The sequence below is a fragment of the Mustela putorius genome, unplaced genomic scaffold (assembly GCF_011764305.1).
Source record: "Mustela putorius furo isolate JIRA1106 unplaced genomic scaffold, ASM1176430v1.1 tig00537227_pilon_pilon_pilon, whole genome shotgun sequence".
Classification (NCBI taxonomy): Eukaryota; Metazoa; Chordata; class Mammalia; order Carnivora; family Mustelidae; genus Mustela; species Mustela putorius.
Genome location: NW_025422368.1, coordinates 32,327,834 through 32,354,453, shown reverse-complemented (window position 1 = coordinate 32,354,453; position 26,620 = coordinate 32,327,834). Strand labels below are relative to the sequence as shown.

The 26,620-nt window shown below is 38.8% G+C and overlaps 1 protein-coding gene across 2 annotated transcripts in view; it reads left to right on the top strand.

Moving 5' to 3' along the window:
• DERA (deoxyribose-phosphate aldolase) overlaps positions 1–26,147 on the top strand; it is a 115,158-nt gene extending 89,011 nt beyond the window's left edge. The window contains exons 7-9 of one of the 2 annotated variants that reach the window (XM_045072894.1): positions 20,474–20,586; positions 25,034–25,183; positions 25,501–26,147. In XM_045072894.1, the coding sequence (XP_044928829.1) occupies positions 20,474–20,586; positions 25,034–25,183; positions 25,501–25,557 (320 nt within the window). In that variant the 3' untranslated portion in view covers positions 25,558–26,147. Of the gene's footprint in view, positions 1–20,473; positions 20,587–23,804; positions 23,921–25,033; positions 25,184–25,500 lie in introns of those variants that run through there. The other variant, XM_045072893.1, reaches the window with a different exon arrangement.
• Positions 26,148–26,620: the final 473 nt, after the last annotated feature.

Sequence of the window (26,620 nt, the reverse complement as noted above, 5' to 3'; positions counted from 1 at the left end):
TGTTCCTGTGGCTCATATCTGAAATTCCAGGGGCATCTGGGTGGCTGTGTGTTGGGGCTTCTGCCTTCGGCTTAGTCATGAATTCGGGGTCCTGGGATCGAGCCCGCATGGGGCTCTCTGCTCAGTGGGGAGCCTGCTTCCCCCCCACCCCCACTTGTCTCTCTGCCTACTTGTGATCTCTGTCAAATGAATAAATAAAATGTTAAAAAAAATACTATATGAAATTCCACTGTTAGATCCTCATTCTTTAGTTTAAGCCTTTTAAAATTTAAATCCCTGTGAAAGTAGTACCTTCAGTAACTTTGTGACATTACTTGTATAAAACTAGTTGATAGGTGACAAGAATTAGGTGTGGACTTCTTGAAAATATTTGATTAAAGAAAATCCATTGAGCTGAAACGATAGGTTACAAACCCTTCCTCACCCTGTCCTCCCTCCCCACTGCTGAAGTCAGGACATTTGCCCAACCCCAATCAGAAACTCTTCCAAAAGAAGAGAAAAATTTCTCTCTAGGCTGAAAGCAGCCTTGCCAATCAAGATATTTTATGTTCATGTTATAATTAAGTAACTTAGAAAAGGAGAGCAGGGGGTGCCTGGGTGGCTCAGTGGGTTAAAGCCTCTGCCTTCAGCTCTGGTCATGATCCCAGGGTCCTGGGATCGAGTCCCACATCAGGCTCTCTGCTCAGCAGGGAGCCTGCTTCCTCCTCTCTCTCTCTCTCTGCCTGCGTCTGTGCCTACTTGTGATCTCTCTCTGTCAAATAAATAAATAAAATCTTAAAAAAAAAAAAGAGTATGTCTTCACTGGCTGAGGAGTGAGGGCAGATATACAGAGAAATTTCTCAACTTATTCAGGCCCCATACCTTTGCCAATTTGCTTTTTTTTTTTTTTAAAGACTTGTATCTCGTTTATTCCTGCATTTTCTACTATTGCTAGAGCTCTCCATATTCTCTGTTCGTTGATAAGACAGTTACTTCCTCTCAGTTTCTTCCGTAACTTGTTCATACAACTGGTATGTAGATGCTTCATTGACTGTCGCTCAGATGGTTGCTTCTCTAGCAGAAATCTGTTATTCTGTGGCTTTTCACTTTTAGCTTTTCCTAATAACTCCTGACAGCTTTCTTGAATCCCCTTTCCTTTGCTACTTTTCCATCTACATTTTATTTAGCTGGACTCAGACTCCTGTCTGATTAATGAACGTGGGTGGAGTGGGGAGTTAGAGGCCTGGATAAGCGTAGTTGGTAGTATTGTAGGGGTCTCAGCTGGGTAGAGCACAGCATGTGTGTGGGAGGGTGTGGGGAGGATGATACTTTGTGTCATGGTTATAGAGAGGGATGCCCTGGGAAATTAACAGATGTCATGTACCATTGGATTTCTAGATCAGCAGAAAGGGAATAATCAGAGACTGCATCAATTAGGTTTGCATATATAGCTGCAAATTACATGGAACTTGACAATAGTGACTTAAATAAATATGGAATTATTTTCCTTACATAACAAAAGGTCTGGAGGTGTAACCAGTCACTGCTATTAGCTCATCATTGGACCAGGATTGATGCCTGTTATTCTCTTGGCATTTCCCTCATGGTTGAAAAATGGCTGCCAAGCTCCAGTCATCACATTACATTCAAAACAGGAAGAAAGCAATGATGGTGCCACATCCTATTGAAGGAAACATTTCAACTCGGCCAGACAAGATTTTGACTGAGAGAGAAAGAATAGAGAGTACAAAGTTGATAAGGCAGAGGATGTTTTGCCAAACAGTAACTAGTCTAGGTTAGGAGGCAGGGGTGTGTAGTGGTTAAGAGGCTGGACTTAGAAAAAGCTGTGTTACATTCCATTCATGACATTTAAAAACTGTGGTCATAGGTCAATATCTGTAATCCCTGTTTTTTTCATTAGTCAGTGGAGATCCTAAGATTACCTGTCTTTGAAGTTACCCTAAAGATTAAATGAGGGTAGATGTATGAAGGGTTTAGCTGGAGCCAAGCACCTGGTGAGTTCTCAGAAAGGGGGACCTACTCCTTTACTCCTACCACTATTACTGCTGTGGCATCATCGGCATCAGAGTTGCCTGGAGTCTGAGACGCTTGTGAGTGAGTAGCAGGAGAACAGTGGAATACTAGATTAGATTCAGATCCTAGCAAGTGGAAATCCTAAAGTGCTATTCTTTAAACAGTTGAAGGTTGGAGATGAAAAAAAATGCCATGATCAAACCTGTCTTATCTGTCCTTTCCATATTACAACACTTTTTAGCTCCTCATACTTAAAAAATGTTGTGCTCTTTAGTTTCCATGTGTAAGATATTAAAAAAAAAAAAAAGTGGGCCAGGTCAACTCAGAAAATCTTCTTTCTCAAGAGTAAATTTATGGTATTTCTGACAGAAACACAAGTAAATGGATCTCCAACTTAAGTTGACACTGTGAACTGTCTCTAACCCAGTTTTTTAAATGCCATTTTACCTTATAGGTTATCGTTGTGAATCCCATTTCCTATTTTTGGTAATAAACTTAACAGCTGAAATTTTTTCTTCACCGAGGTTTTACATTTTGAGTTACCTCTGTGTTCACTTTGGATTTTGACATTTAATGGCTCCCTGAAATACCTGGGAGAAATTATATCTGTGATATAACATGTACTTCCGAGGAAGGAAGTAAATGCCACACTCAAAGCAATTATATAGGTAATATTAAAAACATTAAATATGTATCGAGAATTTTAAATGTAGGTTTAAAAGGGAGGTAGGTAAAGACCTAACTTATACATGTTAAGAAACTATTTATATTCTGTTTTCTGGTGGGGGGGAATCTCCTAAAAATGAATAGCCATTTAATCAAATCTATTAGTTTTGTAATAGGAAGTTCTGTGAGAGACAGATAAAACCTCCATATTAAGTGTGTAGTGTAAGCTATTTGTCTGAAATATACATCATTACCGTATGGTTATATGTTATTTCTATTTCTATTTAGTTCCGGGAAAGGAACCCATAGCCTTTCTGCTATGAGGGAAATTCAGGCATATATATTCATTGGCAAGGCAGTGCTTTAAAAAAAAAATGTGTGACATCCAGGGAGATCCTAGATGAGTTTGAGTGACTATGCAAAATGGATCCAGCTCGCAAGCCTGTTGTATTGGTCCGTGACTTTTGCAGAGTCTAGGTCAGGACCGTTCTCCCTACCTAGTTCACAGACTTCCCCTTCCCTCCTTTCTCCTTGCCTCCTGTGTTTCAGGAATTCATGAGGGATTCTGATATCCCAGTGAGGCACATGACGTGGCAGCAGTGGTGGTGACACTTTCTGATTAGAGACGCTCCCCCCTACCCCCATAGAGGAGCTGTGTGGGGTTCTAGCACTTTCTCCTTTGCCAGCACATACCTCTTTTGGTGGAGGACTCCAGGCCTCTGGTGTTGGTGGAGTGAAAAAGAGGAAGAAAGCTAAAAATGAAGGCATGCCTCCTTGAGAAATAGAGACAGAATTCTAATGTGAAAATGGTGTACAGTATGAGAGAGGCAGCATTGTCTTTGGAAGGGGTTGGCAAGTGCTAACTGTGATGACCCCAGGGGCCAACTCCAAGGCTCCACATGGCAAATACTTTCTGTTCTGAGCCTTTTCAAGGTGTACCCATCTGTAGATCCGCTAATGAGAAGCATACGATAGGAGTCTCCAGGTACAGTGAAACAATCACCTAGAGATAAAACTCCCCACAGAAAAACTAACACAACTTCTTTTATGAAAGACAGGTCACTGTTGAAAGTAACTCTACACACTTAGCATCCATTGTTGGAAAAAAAAAGATTTATGATGACATTGAGGTATGATAATCTCAAATATGCTCTGCATTGTTTTTAAAAGCTTTGTGTTTAAAATTCATAGCACTTTCTAATCCTGATAAAGTAGCCTAATTTTCTAGCTTGCTTTGTTCAGTAAAATGTATTTCTAAATCCATTTTAAGCAGCTATTTCTTCAATTTGAGTAATTTTCTCTCAAGTTAATAGATTCCACACAAGCATACCTGACTTTTAATGTTAATATATACTATACATTCCAAACTTGCTAGTGACAATAGAAAGCACAATCAAAATGAAATTCAGTTGTTTGAAGCATATCTAGCTTGTTATTTTGTTAAAATGCTGCTTTATTTTACTCTTCTTTGCCAAAGTTTAGTGATACCAAATCACATTTTACCTTGTACTGAGGTTCCATCTCCCTTTTTCCTCCCATCAAATGCAGAGGAAAAAAAGAATATGTTAGATATGCTTGTGTCATTTTAAGATAAGATGACTTTAAAACTACCATATCAATAGAGGACATTTGCTTAACATAGTAAATCCCTACATCAGGAGGTTCGGCTGCAGGGGCTGGCTAAAAAGGAAAGCATCTTGATTTTGAGGCATTTGGCATCAGTAACTTGATTTACAGATTGATGTTTTCACTTTATATTGCATCTGAAACACTTTACTACTTTATCCAAACCATTACACCTATACAATAACAATGCCTGTGGGTATTTCTGGCATTTTTGTTTGATCATAGGGTACTAGCCTAATCTCAAGAATCTCATTTTTTTCTTCTCAGCACTGCCACAGTGCTTTCTGAAAAACTGAGGGTAATGTGATGGAGACAGATAAAGATTTTTTTTTTTTTTTTTAATTTAAGTAGCCAGACTAAGAGAAAGTGAATATAACATCTATACCTAAGTCATTGTTGCCTTTATTGGTACAGAGTCCTGTAAAGGAAAGCCTTGGCTTATACATGCTGCTGTGTCTACATCTGGACAATGGTGCTGGTACTTAGTAGATGGTCAGTAAGTATTAGTTGAGTGGCTATGGATTGAGAAGGAGAGTGGTTGGGTTGAGCACAGAGCTATAAGCACGAGGCATATATGGTCAATGCAGTTTTAGGCTTAGTCCTGTCTGTTTGAAAACTGAAAGCAAGGCCAGTTCTAGACAGGATTAAGGGATGGTCAGCTGGCCAATTTCCTAGGGTGCTAACCCATAAAACATATTGAAACCATTGAAAATGGTGGTTTTCTCTGCAGTTACTAGAATTTTGCAGTTACTAGAATTCCTCTACAGTATATGAATGGGATTGGGTATGAGACATTCCAGGGACATGCTCTTAGTTCTCCAGATGGATAGTCTACACTTTTCAAGAAAGGTGGGTCTGGTTAATTACAGAACTTTTGTTTGGCTGAGTGAAGGATTCAGATTTGGGGGCAGAGCTGAATTGCTTGGATAAGAGAATAGTTAAGTGCTATCACCAGGGATCTTCTTACTCTCCCTCTAAGGCAAAATTAAACCTTTTTTTCCTAAATAAATTTAAACAAACATGTAAAGGATGTTAATTTAAAAGGACATCAAATTGTAGCCTACACAGAGTGATTACAGACTTTGGTGTCTCATTGAAGCTCTAGACTAGTGCCGTCTAATAGAGATATATAATTTTAAAAATTGTAATAACTACATTAGTAAAGTAAAAAGAAACAGGTGGAAGTAATTATAATAATGTATGTTATTTAACCCAGTATGTATCATTTCAGTGTGTAATCAATTTAAACTTATTTATGAAACATTTTTAAAAGATTTTATTTATTTATTTGACAGAGATCACACGCAGGCAGAGAGAGAGGTGGGAGCAGGCTCCCTGCTGAGCAGAGAGCCCTACGCGGGGCCCAATTCCAGGACCCTGGGCTCATGACCCGAGCCGACAGCAGAGGCTTTAACCCACTGAGCCACCCAGGCGCCCCTGAAACATTTGACATTACATTTTTTATACTAAATCTTTAAATCCCTTTGTGCCTTTTGCTCTTCTGGCACATCCCAGTTGGGATCAACAACACTCAGTAGCTGTATCGGTGAGTGACTGCCATCTTGGACAGTGTGGACCCAGACTGTGCACAGGGTGCTCTCTGAATCCCAGAGGCATCATTGAGCTGGTCCTCAAAGGTCCTTTCATTAAAATTCTCTCTCTGACCAGCATGAAATTATCAGTGTTGGTGCCACTCTTCCAGAATCTTTTCAAGGAAAGTTAAGTGTGTTGAAGTATTTTTTCTTCAAAAGTAGTGCTTCAAGTTGGTTAGTGCTTTGAATATGAGTGCTGTTCATTTGTTAACTTCCATCTACTGAGCAAAACATTGTCAACAGGTAACATATCTATTTCAAGCAATGACAGCTAAATGTTATGTTATAATAGTTGATGACAATTAGAGAGGAAGCCTGGATTGTGGATGTCCTACTTGGGAGCTGGGGGGAACCACTTATAGAGAGCACTAGGCGTTGCCTTTAAACATGAGTTCAGGTGTGCCTGGGTGGCTCAGTGGGTTAAGCCTCTGCCTTCGGCTCAGGTCATGATCCCAGGGTCCTGGGATCGAGCCCCACATCATGCTCTCTGCTCAGCAGGAAGACTGCTTCCTCCCCTCTCTCCGCCTACCTCTCTGCCTACTTGTGATCTCTTGTCTGTCAAATAAATAAATAAAATCTTTAAAAACAAAAAACAAACAAACAAAATACACGAGTTCAAGAAAGGGGTGAGGGTACAGTTGATTATACATACTTGATTTGTCAACTTACTGATAATTTTAGAGTTAGTTTTATTATTTTATTTTATTTTTTACAGATTTTATTTATTTATTCAACAGAGACAGCGAGAGAGAGAGAACACAAGCCAGGACAGAGAAAGAGGGAGAAGCAGGCTTCCTGCTGAGCAGGGAGCCCAATGTGGGGCTCTATCCCAGGATCCCTGGGATCGTGGTGCAAGCTGAAGGCAGACTCTTAACAACTGAGCCACCCAGGTGCCTCTAGAGTTAATTTTATTGGATAGTTTTTTTCCCTCCCTTTTTCTCATGAATACATTCTCTTTTGCTTTTTTATTTTAAGTTGAGATGTAATTCCCATAAGATAAAATTCACTTTGAAAGTGTGCAGTTCAGGGAGTTTTAGTATATTCACAAAGTTTTGCAACCATCCCCATTATCTTAATTCCAGAACCTTTGTGTTTTTGTTGTTGTTGTTGTTTTTAAGATTTTGTTTATTTATTTATTTATTTGACAGACAGAGATCACAAGTAGGCAGAGAGGCAGAGAAAAGGAGAGGGGGAAGCAGGCTCCCTGCTAAGCAGAGAGCCCAATGTGGGGCTCAATCCCAGGACCCTGAGATCATGACCCGAGCTGAAGGCAGAGGCCTAACTTGCTGAGCCACTCAGGCACCCCAGAACCTTTGTTATAATTGTAAATCTTCTAGGGCTCATTTATCTCAACTTCCCTTCCTGAAAGCCTTACTCAAAAGAGGGAGGAAGAAGAAGGGAGGTAAAAACTCAGAAGTTCAGGGTACCTGGGTGACTCGGTTAAGTGTCTGCATTTCTGCTCAGGTTGTGATTCTGGAGTCCAAGGATCAAGTCCCACATCTGGGCCCTCTGCTCAGTAGGGAGCCTGCTTCTCCCTCTGACCCTTACTCCTCTCATGCTCTCTCTCTCAAAAAAATGAAGTCTTTTTAAAAAACCCAAAAACTCAGAAGTGCAGCCTAATTTTGGGAGCTCATTTCTGAACTGATATTCACAAACATCCTCAGGAGCACTAATACAATATTAAAAATTAGGGGCACCTGGGTGACTCGGTTGGGCTTCCAACTCTTGCTGCTTTATTATGATTATTATTATTATAACATATAATATATTATTTGCCCCAGGGGTACAGGTTTGTGACTCGTCAGTCTTCCACACTTCACAGCACTCACCATACCACATACTCTCCCCAGGATCCATAACCCCACCAACCTCTCCCTACCCCCCTCCATCCCCCAGCAACCTTCAGTTTGCGCTGATCCCATCTTGGGGCTCCTGGGTGGCTCAGTCCTTAAGTGTCTCCCTTTGGCTTAGGTCATGATCCTAGGGTCCTAGGATCGAGCCCCACATCAGGCTCCCAGCTCAGTGGGGAGCCTGCTTCTCCCTTCCCTATTTCCTCTGCTTGTGTTTGGACTCTTACTTTTGTCTCAGGTTATTAGCCCAGGGTCATGGGATGGAGCCCTTGGTGGGGTTCCGTGCTCAGCATGGAGTCTGCTTGTCCTTCTCCCTCCCCTTTAGCCTCTCCTGCTCTCACACGTGCTCTTACTCTCTTTTCCTCTCTCTCTTTAAAATAAAGAAAAATTAGAGGAAGAGACGAGCGAGGTTTAGGAAACATTCTGTCGTTTCTCAGTTTGCTGACAGTATGGCGTTGTAAACAGTTAAGTTCAATAATCCTTTTCTTTTTCCAAATTTGTTAAAAAAAAATGAAAAACAAAACATTTAGAGTTGTTTGAAAGAGTGAATAATTTACCTCTCCTCTAGAAGAGATGTTGTTTGCATTGACTGGAAACTCCATCTCTAGCATTATTACAGTTCTGAAACTCATTTCAAATCACCTAAGTTTTAGAAGTGAAAGGAAACTTGTCACATTAGACATAACTCAGGGACTCTTGTTTGCGTCAAGCAGTTCTAACACATATCTTTGTATGGTTAGCGTAATGGTTTAGAATTTTCTCCCAGGGACATTACTGTCAATTACCAAGGATTATATAGTCAGAGTCCCCACCTTGTTTTCCATTTGAATCATACTGCTCTGCATTATTTTAAATGGCTACGTTTTTATTTTTATTGAGGGGAAGGCAACTGCGAGGAATGTGGTTATCATGAACTAATCTTACCCTTGGGGTATTTGAGATATTTTCTAACTCCAAGATTGTGATTGCTTTCTGATTGCCATTCTGCTTGAACATGCCTTGCTGCTTAATTGTGATGCTCTGTTGCCTGGCTCACATGACGGACTAGACCAACTGAGGAGTATTTTCAGAGCTCACTCTCTAGATTGAAGGAAAGAACGGAGAAAGCAGGTGTTTTCGGTTTTTTCTTTCCTTCTTAAGCTTTTCCTCTCTCTTTTAAAAAACTTCCCCTTTCACAAGGTTAGTTTTTATCCCTGGACCATGTAAGGATGTCATTGTGGTTTAATGGTCTCCAGATTGAGTATTAGCACCATACCAGTACCTCCCCCAGGGCCCTCTGCTTCTGTCTTTAGCCTGGCCAGTTCTTCAGCCGTAACACTGGATCTTTCTATCTCACCCCAAATTATTGTCAAGTCTATGTTGAATGAAAGACCATAGTTTCAAAGAAAATGTTTTCATCTGGGGCTTCATATTTCTGCGCGTTATATTTGTTTAAAAAAAAAAAGTGGCCCATTGCAGATTGCAAGTTCAAATTAGTATCAGAATCACCATGCAAAACTCTCTTGCTAACTTTAATCGGTAATTTCTTAGAGAGCGATAGAAAACATGGTGCTAATGAATAATGTGCCCAGAAGCTCTTATTATAGGGTTGGCATGAATTCCGCTTAATGACAAGCTTTCTTAAGCAGCAGTTGATTTTAAATCCTATTTTTCATTAGCAAAGTATAAAATGTTAATAATACCTTCCATTGTGCTGTTCTTTTGTACCAGAGGCACATGGATCTTCCGTGTTCGCCACAACTGTCTTTAAGATCCTGCTAGTAACTTCCTATCTCATAAATAAGATTTGTTCGGGAAATAAAAATGTATGTTTTCCCATTGTTAGCTATATGTTTTTCTAATAATCACATCTGAAGCTTATTATGCAGTAATAGCCTTAAGATATTATTTTTTTTAATGTACTACTGTGGTCTTAATACTAGTTTTTAATCTCTTCTTGTTTCTATGAAGTCTGAATGAGATTTTCAAAATTGAATAATAATTTGATCCGTTAATCTTTTGAAGCTAGTAATTTTATTTTCCTCTCTTTGCAGTCTCTGAGGTTCGCAAATGAATAGAGCTTCATTACTGCAGTCTGCATTTAATAACCATTATCCATTATCTTGTAATTAAGACTCCCTGTAACGAATCATGAGGACAATGCAAAAATACATAGTACATTTCTTTAATGAACTGGAAAATGTTCATCTTGTTCTATTTAGTAATGAGTTGCTGAATAGTCATTAAATCCACTGGAGAATAGAGCTAGATGGATTTTGAAGACTGTCTTGAGTTTGTGGTTAATCTATTAGAATTAAAATTTCATCTTCTATTTTTATCAACAGCTGATTAGAAGTCATTCTGTTTGACCAAATTGATTAGAAGACCATATACAAGGGCAGCTGTTGTTTAATGAAAGTTTTTAATGAAACTGTACCATGGAGACTTGTAATTACAGACCTTAGAAAAGCTTTGAGTTGCTTTAGACCACAAAAAAAGTATTGTGCTAGAGATTTCAGATTAAGAAAATTAAAAACATACAATTGAATATAATACTATAAATTTATTATTAATGTTAATTTCAACTAACCACATTTGAATTCAGTTCCATTTAATGTGTTACTTTGGACTTTTCAGGCCTTTTATCTCCTAGTTTAGTCATTTCCTTGAAATTGTGGGCACTGATGGAGGAACATTTATATGGATAGCTGTTTTAATTGTGAGATATATTCTCAGAAGGTTTTTTTCCTGAAGCTGAGCAGAGGTGAATTTGGTCAGTGTTGGATTTACATGACCCCTGAGGAGAGTTTATGGTGCTCTGTGATATTGGTATTTGAAATCTAGCATTTATTTCTCTAAGGTAATTTTGTTTTAGCAGAGGGGCAAGGGAAGCAATATTAAAATAAGAAGTAAAACAAAAGTGTGTGCCCACTTAGTCCTACTGGAAAATCCATTGTTCTTTTGACAGTAGTAAAATACTAATGTACTTTCTGAAGTATTTTGTGTAATTAAAGCTAAGTCTTATTCCTGGACATAAAGAAATAGCTGTATGACTGAACTGCTGTTTTAATCTCTTGTGTGGTCTCTGGCTCTTAGTTATCCTCAGCCCATCCAAAACACACCAAATTTACTGTCCTTAAACACTAATATCAAGTGGTCAGACCTTATGCTTCCTCAAGAACTTAGGTCTCAGGGTAAGCTGCTACTTCAAAGTCTGGAGAGATGGTGACTCCTGAGAGTCAACCAAGATCTACTAGAGCCATAAACTGGTAAAAATACTTAAGTGATAATTGTAGCAACTTGTTGGAAGCTGAGTGTGATGCCAACACTTTTGCCGATCTTACCTCCAGGAACCCCAGGTTCTCACAGTGAAGAGCCGAGAAAGATCTTCTCTTGGCTCTGGCGGCAGGGGTGGGGGGGGAGATAATCTTTGCAAAATATGTACAAAGCATTCTCCTTAACAAAGGCCTGCTCTCCAAAGCAAAAGAACTTGCTAGAATCATATCTCACCTGGGAGAACATTTCCCTTTCACTCTTCCTGCCTCATCAAAGTGGAATAGAAAAGCTAAGACACATTTGGGAAGGTTATAACCTAAAGTCCACTGAAAGACTGAAGTTTAATCATAGAATTATGAAATGCTTGTTCTCCCCTCTTTGTTAATATCACATCAACAGGACTCCAGTAATCTAATGGATTACAGCTAACAGAGCTTAAACACAGGGACTCTTTCTGAGAAAGAAGACGTAGGAAGCCTAGAGTAAACAGGGCAGACAAAAAATAAGGATACTATAGCATTGAAGACTTTGGCACTGGTGACTACAGCAAATATAAAACACAGCCAAGCTTCTGGCCAGATTAGCATAAAATGTCACACGAAAGGCCTGTTTATCTCTGTTCCTAATATGTCATGTCTGGCTCCCAACAACAAGTTACAAGAGATGTTAAAAGGCAAGAAAAAACAGTCTGTGGAGACAAAACAAGCATCAGAACCAGATTCAGACATGACATAGATGTTGGTATTATCAGAAAGATAAAATTAAAATAATTGTGACTAATATGTTAATAATTCTAATGGAAGAAATAGACAACATGAAGGGATGATAGGCCAGGTAAGTAGAGAGGTAGAAATTCTAAGAAATACACAAAAGGAAAAGCTAGAAATCAAAAACACTGCAGCAGAATGAAGATTGCCTTGACAGACTCCTTAGAAGACTGGATAGAATCAGTGACCATGAAGATAAATCCAAAGAAACCTCTGAATCTGAAACATAAATAAAGAGATAAAAGGATGAGAAAAACGGAACAAAAACTGAGGGACAATTTCAAAAGGTGTAACACATGGATAATTGAAATAGCAGCAGAAGAAAGAGAAAATGGAACAGCCATTTGTATGTCTTGATTGGAGAAGTATCTGTTCATATCTACTGCCCATTTTTTGATATGTTTGCCTAATTCATCATCACTAGCCCTCAGGGAGATTCAAATTAAAACCACATTGAGGTATCAACTTACACCCGTAGAATGGCCAAAATTAACAAAACAGGAAACAACATGTGTTGGAGAGGATATGGAGAAAGGGGAACCCTCTTACACTGTTGGTGGGAATGCAAGTTGGTGAAGCCTCTTTGGAGAACAGTGTGGAGATTCCTCAAGAAATTAAAAATAGCACTTCCCTATGACCCTGCCATTGCCCTCCTGGGTATTTACCCCAAAGATACAGATGTCGTGAAAAGAAGGGCCATCTGTACCCCAATGTTTATAGCAGCAATGGCCACAGTCTCCAAACTGTGGTAAGAACCAAGATGCCCTTCAACGGACGAATGGATAAGGAAGATGTGGTCCATATACACTATGGAGTATTATGCCTTCATCAGAAAGGACGAATACTCCACTTTTGTAGCAACATGGACGGGACTGGAAGAGATTATGCTGAGTGAAATAAGTCAAGCAGAGAGAGTCAATTATCATATGGTTTCACTTATTTGTGGAGCATAACAAATATCGTGGAGGACAAGGGGTGTTAGGAGAAGGGAGTTGGGGTAAATTGGAAGGGAAGGTGAATCATGAGAAACTATGGACTCTGAAAAACAATCTGAGGGGTTTGAAGTGGCTGGGGGGTGGGAGGTTTAGGTACTAGGTGGTGGGTATTATAGAGGGCACAGATTGCATGGAGCACTGGGTGTGGTGAAAAAATAATGAATACTGTTTTTCTGAAAATAAATAAATCAATTTAATAAAAAAAAAAAAAAGAAAGAAAGAAAATGGAACAGCCAACATGTTTGAATTAATGGCTGAGAATTTTCCAAACTTAATGACAGAAAACCAAACCATGGATCCAGGAAGCTCAGAGAACACCACAGGATAAATATGGAAAAAACCAAGCCAAACAAAAAAAAACTACACCTAAATATATAAAATCAACCTGAAGGAAACCAAAGACAAATAGAAAATCTTGAAAAAAGCCAGAGAAAGAAAACACCATACCTATAGAAAACAAAGGAAGTAATTACAGTAGACTTCTCACTGGAAACCACATCAGCAAGGAGTGAGTAGAATGAAGTACTTAAATGTTCAAAGAAAAACAAAATCCCAAACAAAAAAATCTATATCCAGTGAAATTTTCCTTCAAAAGTGAAAGCACTCGGATTTACGTAACTCAGGGAATATGTTGCCAGCAGACCTGCCCTCTAAGAAATGTTAAAAAAAGTTCTGTAAGAAGCAGGAAAATGACATATATCAGAAACTCTCATCTCCATTAAAAAAGGAAGAATATCAGAGAAGGAATACATGAAGAATAAAAATAAATTACTTTTTTTTTTCAATTGACCTAAAAGTTAACTGTTTAAAATAATAGCAATAGTGTAGTGGGTAATTAATACCACATGAATGGGATAGGAGGGAAGAATTGGGAATACTTTGTTCAAGGTACCTGCAGTAACTGTGTTGTGGTAGACTATTATTTGAAGGTATACTTAAATTTGTTAAAAATGTATTTTGAAAACTCTAGGACAACCAGTAAAGAAAATATAAAGAAGAAAGTATAATTGATATGCTGAGAGGAGATAAAATAAAACCTTAAATCCAGGGAAAGCAGAAAAAGAGGTATAAATATTAAGAAAGAAAAATAAGACAAAAAGCCCTATCTTGATGAATGTGAACTTGAAAATATGTAGTTTGCTGTTGTTTTTGTTTTTAAAACTTTCTATAAATACCAGTTTGATCTTGATAACTGATAATTCTCTTAAAGTTAAATACATCTTTGCTCATGTTCTCCCTGTTTATCAGATAATTACTGAGAGGGGTTTTGAAGTCTCTAGATATAGTGATAGATTTGTCTGTTTTTCAGTTCTATCAAATTTTGCCTCACATATTTTGATTCTCTATTATTAGTTGCTTACATGTTTAGGATTATTGTGTCTCCTTGGAGAAATGACCCCTTTATCATAATGTAAGACCCTTTTTTATCCCTGATAATATTCCTTTTTCTGAAGTCTGCTTTGTCCAAAATTAATATGGGTACTCTGCTTTACTTTGATTAATGTATCTTTTACCCTCCCTTTATTTTTAATCTTCTAAATCTTTATTTTTAAAGTGGATTTCTCATAAACAACATATAGAAGGGCCTTGTTTTTTGTTAATCTATGATTTTATTTAGACCACTAACATTTAAACTGATTATTGATTTTCAAATTGGATTAATATCTGCAAGGAGAAATGGTCCACATGAGCCCTTATCTATTAAAGAAATTATTTTAATTTTATTTAGTTTGTAAATATTATATATAATAATAAATATACAAGCATGTATTTATTTACATAAACTATGTTATAACCTTTTATAAAACTATATTTTAATTCCAGAGTATTATAAAATAATTTTCTTTAGTATTTAATAATTTATTAAATTACTGAAAAATTAAAAGGAAATTAAGGAAAGCACTGGTCAAAAATGGTGTCACTGATGAATTCTACCAAACATTTAAGCATGAAATATTACCAATTCCCTATCTCTTCCAGAAAATTGAAGAAGAGAGAGTACTCACTTTGTGAGGCCATCATTACCCCAATAGCAAAGCCACATAAAGATATTGCAAGAAAGGAAAAGTATAGATCAGTATTACTTATGAACATAAATGCAAAAAAAATCCTCAACAACATATTAGCAAAATGAGCTCAACAATGAATAAAAAGAATTGTATCCGATGACCAAGGTGGATATACTCCAGGTACGCAAGACTGGTTTGATGTAATGTAATCCACCATATCAGTACATTTCAGGGGAAAAATCATATGGTCATATCAAATTACACAGATGAGTCATTTGACAGATTTTAATATGCATTTATCATAAAAGCTCTCAGAAGGCTAGGAATACTAGAAAGAACATCTACAAACAACCTTTAACTAACATACTCTGAGAAACTAGACACCATTCCGCAAAAGTTGCCCTAAGAATACACCAAGAATGTTCCTATTCGACACTGTACTGGAGAGTCCTAGCTAGTGCAGGAAGTCAGAAGAAGGAAATTACATAAGTACGGATTGGGAAGTGGGGCAGGCCAATAATGGGTCCCAGAGATATGACCACGTCCTAACCCCCCCTCCTCCGCAAACCTGTGACTATTACCTCATCTGGGAAAAAGGGTCTTTGCAGTTGTGATTAAATGAAGGCTCTTTGAGATGAAGTGATTATTCCAGATTATCCAAGTGGGACCTAAATGCCATCCCAAACGTTATTATCAGAGAGAGGCAGAGGAAGAGACAGTTTCTGCCCAGAAGAGAAGGTGATGTAAAGATGGAGGCAGAGGTCTGAGTGATGCAGCTAAGGAACACTGGCAGCTCTAAGAGGCTGGGCGACTTAGGGAACGGATTTCTCCCTCGAGCCTCCACAAGATGTGCATCCCTGCTGACAACTTGATTTTGGACTTCTGCCCTACAGAACTGTGAGAAAATAAATTGCTGTTGCTTTAAGATACCAAGTTTATCACAATTTGTTACAACCACCCCAAGAAATTAATACAGGAGGAACCATATAAAACTGTCTTTGTTCACAGAGCAAAAAATCCACCCTCTAGAACAACAGGCTCTTGAAAACTACTGAGTGAGTTTACCAAGGTTGCATGATATAATATTAATATAGAAAGTCTCTTGCCTTTGCATCTACTAGCAGTGTAAACCATGGGAATTTGAAATTCAGAACTACTATCATTCATAATAGCAATCCATAAATTGATTATTTGGGTATGAGCCAACAAAAATATGTGCGTAATCTATATATCTACCAATTAGATTGGATAAAATCCGAAAACTGTTAACACCAATTACTAGTGAGGATATAGAGCATCAGGAACTCTCATTCCTGCTGTTGGGAATGCAGAATCTTTGGAAGATAATTTGGCAGTTTCTTTCAAAGCAAAATATGGTCTTACCATATATTCTAGCATTTGCCCCACTCAGTATGTGCCCAACTGATTTGAAAATTTATGTCCACACAAAATCCTGCCTATGAATGTTTGTACCATCTTTATTCGTAATTGCCCCAAACTGAAGCAACCAAGATATCCTATAATAGGTGAATAGTTAAACAAATTATGGTACATCCATACAATGGAATATTATTTATCAATAAAAAGAAATGAACTGTCAAGGCATGAAAAGACATGAGTATTAAACCTTATATGCATATTGCTAAGTTAAAAGGCAGCCTAAAAGGCTGTATGATTCCTACACATGACATTCTGGAAAAGGCAAAATGGTTGCCATGGTAAAGTGATCAATGGTTGTTGGCACGGTGGGGGAAGACACAAATGTGGCACATGGGGGATTTTTAGCGTGGGGAGAGTGTTCTGTGCAAGCCTGTAATGATGCATATGCGACACTATACATTTGTCGAACTATTAGAACCTCCATGAAGACTGAACTGTAATGTATGCAAATAAAAAATCATTTACATGATCAGGGGATTCCAAGATAGAATGTGGACTGTGAGCAAAGAATCTTTAACTGTATTACAAATATATGAAACGGCCTCCCTGAAGGAGGTAGTAAGAAAGGTGCTGACCTGAATAACATTATAAATGAGGGTCGGCTGGGTGCCTGGGTGTCTCAGTCGGTTAAGCGTCTGTCTGCCTTCCATTGAGGTCATGATCCCAGGGTCTGGGGATTGATCCCCGAGTCAGGCTCCCTGCTCAGTGGGGAGTCTGCTTCTCCCTCTCCTCTGCTCCTCACCTTGCTCTTGCTCCCTCTCTCTCTTTCTCAAAAAAAAAAAAAAATCTGTAAGTGAGTGTGGGCTGTAAAGCTAAAGATACAGGAAAATGCACATGAGCACTGTAGAGGTGTTGATAAAGTTGTTTCCCATGGTGTAGGTAACAGTTCTGAGATCGCTATGAGTGGAGACTGAATGTGAACAATGAAATGGGTGACACATGTCGATGCTTGGTTTCTCACTGTTGAAGTGGAAGTTTACAGGTAAAGAAGGAGGAGGGGGCTGGAATGATCCATGCGGTAATGGGTTAGAGTTGGAGTCAACAGTACTACGTGTGTTTAGTTTAATAAAAATATAGATTGCTAAATGTGGAATTATTAAAAGATGTGTGTGTATAAATGGATTAGTGTATGTACATGGATTTCCTTGCTAGGCAGCAGAGAGAGCTGGAAACAAGACCCCACTGTAGCAGTGAGTACACCTAGCACCAAGATTTTGGGTTCTAATACCATCCTCTAAGAAGAGAAACTAGGGCTCCTTAGAGAAATGGCTTATTCTAGGACTAGGGCAGAAAGCATAAAAGATAAACCTGGAGCATTTGGCAATACCAAAGGAAGTGCTTTAAAAAACAAAAATTCTACGTGATAGAGGTGTGTCAAAGGGATATAGGAAGGAACTGAAAGAGCCCCCAGTGGTCAAAGCTAGAACCATTTGAGCAATGAAATCAAGTAATATTGGATTATAAAGCCAAGTATAAAATAAATATCTCTGAGTCTGTACTGATATAAATAATTGTAAATAAGCAAATGAGAGGAGACAAATCTCCCATGCAAAAAAGCCCACATAATTTATGATTATTCCCCCGAAAGGTGGTAAATTATAATTCCTCATTCCGTAAGTGTGGGATACACATAAGGGCTTCTTCCCAAGGCAGACAGTATGGAAAGTGGGGAAAAGAGAGTGACTTTGCAATAGAGAAACCCAGCAAACACGACCTCCCACGTGCGTACAGTCAACATCACTAGTGGTAGATCATGTTGATGGAAGGTACACTTGATATGATATGGTGAGAATGGCACTTTCCCTCTATGGTCTTCCTCCCCAGAAACCCAAAACCCCAGTTTAATCCTGAGAGAAATGTCAGACAAGTCCCAACTGAGGGAGCTTTTACAAAATACTTGACCGGTATTCCTCAAACTGTCAAGGTCATAAAAATAAGGCAAGTCCAAGAAACTGAGACAACTAAGAGGAACCCATGGCAGTATTATAAATGTACATATCAGAATATTCTGGATGTGATTGGCTTCTAAGTAAAACTAAGGAAATCTAAATAAAGTATGGATTTGGGTTAATAGTGATATATCTATCATGGCTCATTAATTATAACAAATGTACAAATGTTGTTAATAATAGGGGAAACTGGGTGTAGGGCATGTGGAAACTGTACTAGTTTGATGTTTCTGTAGCTTTACATCTGTTCTAAAATTTACAGTTTATTTAAAAATGAGTAAGATGATATATTCTTCTGAGCCACCTGTCCAGTTTTGTTACCTGAACTGGAATGAAACTCAAAACCGCCTTCCCTTTATCATTAGTCAGTTAAAGATGGGAAATATTGTAGTTTGCTTTTTCTTGGTAGCTGTGGCCATCCATCTATCAACCAACTTGATCCATCCATCCATGCATCCATCCAGAATTCATGTATTGAGCCTTGAATGTATGTCATGCTCTGGGGATTCAGAGCTCCTAGAAAGATAACTGGTTCCTAGAAAGAACCTGCCCTCAAATGTTCTTAAAATACAGTAAGAAAGGGGGACAAACACATGATGTGCAGGCTGTTGTTAATATACCTGGGCTCTTGTTGCTCTCATGATAGGGGTTCTGCTTTGCTCTTCCCAAATATGTTAGGAGAGTCTCCTCCCTTACCCTAACTCTGGACTCTTTCAAAGGAGTTGGCTCTTTTGGTTACCTTTAAATTGTGTGGTTTTTTAAGTGACCGTACATTTTTCTTGGGCCTCCAAATGTAGCCTTGGTCTTGTAATAATCTTCTCTTCTAAGATGCGTGGAAGAATTTAGATGGTAGCTGGTGCTGTACCCAAAAGCGTTCTAATGATTCAGAAGACAGTGTCACACCTTAGGAAAGCACATCTTGGTCTCATTGTGAATTCTTTGGGGATGTTCCCCTCCCTCTTAAGATCTGTTTGGAGGCTTTGCTCTCATCCCCTTGACTGTCTTATTTCTGGTGCTGTGGGGAACAGGCCTTGCTTCTGTGGTCTCATTCATTCATTCACTCATTCATCAATCAGTTTAGTGCATGCCTACTTCAGGGCTTTTGTACTTGGCATTTCCCTGCTTTTCATAGATGGTTCTTTTCATAGATGCCTTTCATTCAGTCTGTATTTGAATTTCAGTCTTGAGAGATGCCTTTTTGGTAACTGTTTAACTATAGCTACCTTTCCCCAACTCCATCACTCTCTAACTCATTGCATTGCTTTTTTTCATAACACTTCTCTCCTGACATTTATTATATATTTGCTCATTGTCTTTCTCTTCTAGAAAATCAGCTTACAAGGGTGGGAGCTTTATTATTTTGTTTAGTGCTCTCTTCTCAGTATCAACAACAGTCTAGGACTGTTTGGCTACCTGACTTTGCCACCCTAGGTAAGTTTCTTGGAGACACTATAGCCTGTTGATTCAGCTGTGTTACTTTGGTTAGAATTCTACCTCCCTCACTTAACTGTTACCCCAAGAAGGTTATTTAACCTCTCTGTATCTCCATTTCATCTTTTAAAATGGGGATATTAGTACTTACCTTATGCAGTTGTTGTGAGAAGTGGCTGAGTTATTACTTGTTAAGCACCTAGAACAGAGTATAGCACACGGTTATCATCATTTCTTTGTCTCCTTGTGCTATTCTGTTAAACTACATCAATAGGTTTAGGACACATGTGAGAAACAAGAGGCAGAAAGTTGTTTAAGGTGTTTGTAGGTTATGAAATAGCATGACATCTTTCGTGAAACTCCTAATCTCATTGGAAGACAGTGCTTTCCTTAAGGAACAGCACAGTACAAATCATTCTTCTGGTGTTGTCACAGCTGGATTCTTACTTCCCATCAAGCACAAGAAAATGAGGGGAAAATGCGTGAGCACTGCAGTTTTACAGTAAAGTGTCGTGATATATGATATTAAGCACATAGCATAACATCGTTCTATTCATCTCAATTATGCCTTAAATAAACCACCTTGATTTTCATTGATGATGTGGAAATATGGAGGCAGGGGCCCCAAGAATCTGTGAGAACCCAATTGATACTTAATTTCATTCATTTTCTAGTAATTGGGGTGGAGGGCGGGAAGTATGGGCAGAATTACTTCAAAGAGAAATTTTGTTTTTCCTTTTTCAAATAACTAACAAAAAATAAAGTTGTGCTCCTCAGGAAAAAAAAAAATTACTAGCTCATTTCTTTCACTGACTAAAAAGTGTAAAAATAAGTTTTTAATTAACATGGAGGGTTTTTTTCTTTTTCCCTTTTGTTTTAGGATCAGATTTTATTAAGACCTCTACTGGAAAAGAAACAGTAAATGCCACTTTCCCGGTAGCTATAGTAATGCTACGGGCCATTAGAGATTTCTTCTGGAAAACTGGAAACAAGGTATATTATTGCCAGCAAATCTTTCTTTAGAGTAAAGAGAATGTTATTTATAATACTAGTTACAGCCACAAAAACTGTCTTTATATGCAGAAGGTGTGAATGAGTTACCTTTATGAAGATAAATGTTTAATTTACCTTTCATTACAAAAGAACACATTCATGGAGAAAAATGTGCGATTAACAGAAAGTGAGTGTGAGTGTGGGAGTAAGTATGTGTGATCAAGATGTAAACTCACTTTATGTGCTTTTATTAACTGAAGACAATTTTATCACTGACAAGAGATTCCTAAATGGGTTCTTTAACGAACTAATTCTGCTACAACACAGAGGCTTTCTGGTAAGGCGTTGGCCAGCGAAAACAGGTTAATGCAGAAATTAAACTTCCTTGAGGAATGGAAAGAATTGCAGAGTAACATTTATTGAATGATAAGCTGTGGTGGTGATATGAAAAGTATGCAATATAATGGGAAATAATCTTTTCCTGTCATTATTGAAGGACACACATAAATTGGTTTTTCTGTTGGGAAACCCCCGGTCCAGAAAAACTTATTACTTTTAATAATATGAGGTGAAGAGAAAATTCTCGAGGAGATGAACTTATTAAACAAAATAATGAAATGCTGTGAAACAGCAGGGAAAAGGTAGCTAGACGTTATATAGCTCTTGAATTAAATATCCATTTTTGCGTTTTATGGCAGTTGGATGTGCTCTTTGGAAGACTGTTAAGCTGAGGAGGGTATGTGCTAGCTTTTGTCAGCTTTTCGAAAAATAATACATATTTTTTTTGAAACATATGAAGTTAAAAAGAAAAATGCGTATGAGGTTTTTTTTTAAATGAGTTTGGATTTTCTTTTTCACTTCCAGTTGCTTGTTTAGCTGCAAATTATCTGAAAGGATTTTTTTTTTTTTTTTAAACATCACTGGTGAGAAAGGTAGTTTGGTTTTCTTTTGTTTTTGTTTTTGTTTTGTTTTGTTTTGTTTAATGAGACTGCCCCTCCTCAGAAGGCATCTTTTAAAACCAATCTCTGGATTTCTGCCAAATGGAAACCCGAAAAAGACCTCTCTAACCTTTTGCCAACTAGATGTGATGACTTCATATGTGACTGTATCTTCGGTTCATTTTGGAACTGGAGACCGTTTTTAGAATGTACTGGGTTTGAGAGGAGGTGAACTCCTTCCAGAATTTTCTCCTTCAGAAAAAGTTCCTGTCTTAAAAAAGCACAAATAGGAAAAATAGCTACTGTGACCTTACATATGACAGTTGACTCCATTTGAGTAACCTCTTCTTTCAGTTTTGCCTTTCTGCACTGACCCAGTTAAAAAAATATTTAGCTGTTAAAAAAGAGACTCTATCTTGGGTCCCCTCAGCTGAGACCACCACCATTCGTTTAGACCGCTGGTTCTTATTTTCTGCAAAAGTACAACGAAATAAATGTGAAGCTTTTTATGTTTGTAGATGCCTGGGCCCCTCATCCCTTGCACTTCCAGAGGAGAAGTAATCCTCAGGCATCTATATGTTTCGGAAGCTCTGTAGTCAGGGTTAAAACTCACCATTGGAGACACCGTCCTGCTGTGTTCTCAACAAACATGTTCCGAGTAGTTAACTGTGTGCCATGTTACCCTCTGTTAACAAGGATGCAAAATGAGCAAGGCCCTTCCCAGGAGAGCTCATGACAACAAGCAAAGAATTTCAATAAAAGTTTTAAGTGCTCCATGTTCTAGGCCAGAGTGTAGTAAGAAGGGACTCTTTGCTGCCTCTCAGTGCTTGTTTTTAATTGTATGGGCCTCTTCCTCAGGTAATAAACAAAGTTCATCCCAGTTTTATTAGGAAACAGACAGATGCAAGTCAAATCCCATTCATTTGAGTCACGTTTGATTTCACACAGTGAGGACCTGTGTATGTATCTGCAAATCAGGAGCATCCTCTCAGGTTGTTGACAAGTTGCCTGGGCAGCCCTCACACTGTAAACTTTCTACATCATTGATTTAAGGGGTGTTTTAAAATCTGATGGGCCGTCTTCCAGACCATGATTAGTGTCACTCTGAGCAGCAGAGGTTTAATATTTCATAACTGATTTCATTGCAGATTTATGTTTTCCATATTCTCTCCCTTAAAAAAAAAAAAGGATAAACTTATGCTAGAACCTCTCTTTAGAAATGTTGCCAAACAGACTTGCTGACACAACTGAACTGTATGGAAAAATCTATATGCAGCACAGCCTAATTGACAGAAATGCGCTTATGATTAACATGTATGCTAATACCAGCTAATTGATTTGGGGGGCCTATTCATACTAGTCTCATCCTATGTATCTCCCATACTCACCCCATGTCCCTACAGTCTTTCAGAGCCTCCTGAGCTCCTGGGTAATAGGCAGGTAGGGTTAGGATCAATGGACGGCTGCTGCTTAGCTGTGTGGCGATGAGTGACTGAGGCAGGGAGACCAAACAAGAGACTGACCGATGTTAGGGAGAACCAATGAGGGTCTAAACTAAACCAGCAGAAGTGAGAGGATGAAGGAAGCGTGTGGGGGTGGGGCCACCTACAGAAGTTAAGGTTGGAAGATTGGGACGACTTGACCGTTGATTGATTGTGTGTGGTGTAGTGGGGAAAATGGCGGCGTCCAGGTTAACCCTGAGTTTTCAAGCATGTATGGGACCATTCATTTATTGTCTCTCTTGTTTAGCATTCTTAAAGCCATTAACCCCATGTTGGGGCTACCTATTGAATCAATGGCTCTCAGGGTTCAAACGCCTGAGTTTTAGTTCTTGGGCTGTGCTATGTTTTCTCGATTGTTCCTGTCTGTAGATTCTCTCCTCTACTGGATTCAAGTTCTTGAGACAAGTAAATCCAGATAAGCAGGTTTTACTGTTTATAGAACACATTTATCCATTTCTAATGGACTCAGGGACATCATTTGTAAACATCAGATATTGGCTGAGTCGTGCTGTTTTATGTTCACCTTCAAAGACTACTGAACTGTGAAGAACTCCTACGCTGTCTTTTTCTGCTGTGCTTTTTCGAGAGAGAGGAGGAAGCAGGCTCCCCGCTAAGGAGAGAGCCCGATGTGGGGCTCGATCCCAGGACCCTGAGATTGTGACCTGAACCAAAAGCAGAGGCTTTAACCCACTGAGCCACCCAGGTGCCCCTGCAGTACCATTTTTTAAAGATTTCCAGTGATAATAAACCTTGTTCTCTTTCCCACCTTCCCTTGTAGGTAGGCTTTTTCGGCTGCTTCATAGAACTCTTTCCACTTACAACTTGGAAAAAAGTCCTTACACTAAAGTTGGTGAAAATAACTGTCAACTCTCCTCCCTGATTGCTGCCAGTTTGGTTCGTGTGGTCTCCCTGATTCTCTTCTCTTATTTTCAGTACATGAGTGTGCCTTTTGCATCTCAGGATGAAGGGCTGAGAGGTGACTAGACAGGCTTACTTGTAGAAATGTAGGACGAATGGGCTTTTGTGATCTCTGTTTTCCCTATTTATTGACACCTCTCTTGTTTATCCCCAGTTCACAGCTATAGTCTAGATGGTTGAAGTTTATGACTTTCCAATAAGTGCAATGTTAATGAGGGTTATTAATGCTCATTAGTGTCTCCTTAGAAGCAGTGACATTCTTTCCATTAATCTTGGAAAAGTCATTTTGTAGTGTGAATGGGCATGAGTCAGTGATCTAAGCTCTTGTGCTGGGTGAAGTGAAATAGACTTTAAAAAAAAGGGAGAGTTGGGATGCCTGGGTGACTACTTTTTAAGCATCTGCCTTTGGCTCAGGTCATGATCCCACGGTCCTGGGATCGAGCCCCTCATCGGGCTCCCTGCTCCGTGGGAAACCTGCTTCTCCTTCTCCCACTCCCCCTGCTTGTGATCCCCCTCTTGCTGTGTCTCTCTCTCTTTGTCAAATAAATAAAATCTTTGAAAAGAGAGAGAGGGAATTGAGATCCTATATTAACACAGTACCATTTTTTTGTTGTTAAGGATTTGATTCAGTTTTGATAGGGAGTGAAAGCAAGAGTGTGCATGAGCAGGGGGAGGAGCAGAGGGAGAGACTCTCCTGCAGACTCTATGCAGAGTGTGGAGCCTGACGAGGGTATGGATCCTGGAACCCTGAGATCCTGACCTGAGCCAAAACCAAGAGTTGGAAGCTCAACCAACTAAGCCACCCAGGTGCACCCATGCAGTACCTTTTTTTTTTTTTTTAAAGATTTTATTTATTTAGTTGACAGAGATCACAAGTAGGCAGAGAGGCAGGCAGAGAGAGAGGAGGAAGCAGGCTCCCCGCTAAGGAGAGAGCCCGATGTGGGGCTCGATCCCAGGACCCTGAGATTGTGACCTGAACCAAAAGCAGAGGCTTTAACCCACTGAGCCACCCAGGTGCCCCTGCAGTACCATTTTTTAAAGATTTCCAGTGATAATAAACCTTGTTCTCTTTCCCACCTTCCCTTGTAGGTAGGCTTTAAACCAGCAGGAGGCATCCGCAATGCCAAGGATTCCCTTGCTTGGCTCTCTCTCGTGAAGGAGGAGCTGGGCGATGAATGGCTGACGCCAGAACTCTTCCGAATAGGCGCCAGTACGCTGCTTTCGGACATTGAGAGACAGGTGTGTAGTAATCCATTGTCCTTATGACAGATCGACAAGTGTGTTTTTGAGAAAGAAATGAAACATTCCCTGTTGGGCTATGAGAACCAGAGAAAGCAACTCATCTGATTTACCTCATTGCACCCAAACTTCTGCTTTCGTCCAAGCAAACTTCCACCTGAAGCAGGTTGAATGGAGAATCTGCTGAAATGCAAAATAATATGGGGCTTTATAATGAAACATGATTTACAATTATTATTATTTAATAGTATAGTTATTAATTGATATATATGATGCATGATAATTATTAATTAGCCAAACTCTGATTTTCCTCACAGATTTACCATCACGTGACTGGAAGATATGCGGCCTATCATGATCTTCCGATGTCTTAAGTCAGTGACCAGTTCCAGGAGAGTTCTTTATAGCAATGTTTAAAATGTGTTTTTCTATGTAATTGCGAAAATTGTTTGATTAAAATGTGAGGGAATGGATAGGTAACTGACTTTTTTTCCCTTAAAACTTTCACTGAATTTAATTCAAAGAGTGAAAGAAAAAAACAACAACTAATCTGTATATGATATTCTTTTCAGGCAACACTGAAGTAGTCCTAATTACTTGAAGATCTGTATTGTTAATTTTGTGAAGATTTTCTCTTAAAAATTTGGAGTAAAATATTAATGATAGCTTTGACAACATTAAATTCCAAGGAGAAAAAAAATGTTAAACTGCCCAAGAAACGTGCCTTATTGAAAGAAAATGCAGCATCCTGAGCTGCTGGCCGTACTCGAATGACTTCAGAAGTCACTGACTTGGCACTAATTTCCTGCCAAGAAAATCTGTCTTTTGATTTTTGCAACAGATACACTCTTTGATTAATTGTTTTGCTAATGAAACCTCTGTCATCGTTTCATGATATTATGGCTATTGCATTTTTAAAATAAAAAATCCCTGTAGGGGACGCCTGGATGGCTCAGTTGGTTAAGCGGCTGCTCTCGGCTCAGGTCATGATCCCAGCGTCCTGGGATCGAGTCCCACATCGGGCTCCTTGCTCGGCAAGCAGCCTGCTTCTCCCTCTGCCTCTGCCTGCCTCTCTGTCTGCCTGTGCTCGCTCGCTCTCTCTCCCTCTGTCCCTGACAAATAAATAAATAAAATCTTTAAAAAAAAAAATCCCTGTAGTTTATTTTTTTGAAAAAAAAAAAAAAACCACTTTGAATTGTAACAATACCTACTAAAAAATGAATCCATTAAACATAGAGATTTTAGCAATGTCTTTCTGAATCTGTCTAATAGAGTCTGTGTATTTAAATCAAAAGGCACTTCAATAACACTATTAATGAATACAACTGTATCTTGAAACTTTTAAGATTTTCTGGCATAGTGAATAGGGGCAAAAATAGCGAACAGTAATATGGCACTTAACACATGCTAAGCTCTTTGCATAGATCAATGTATTTA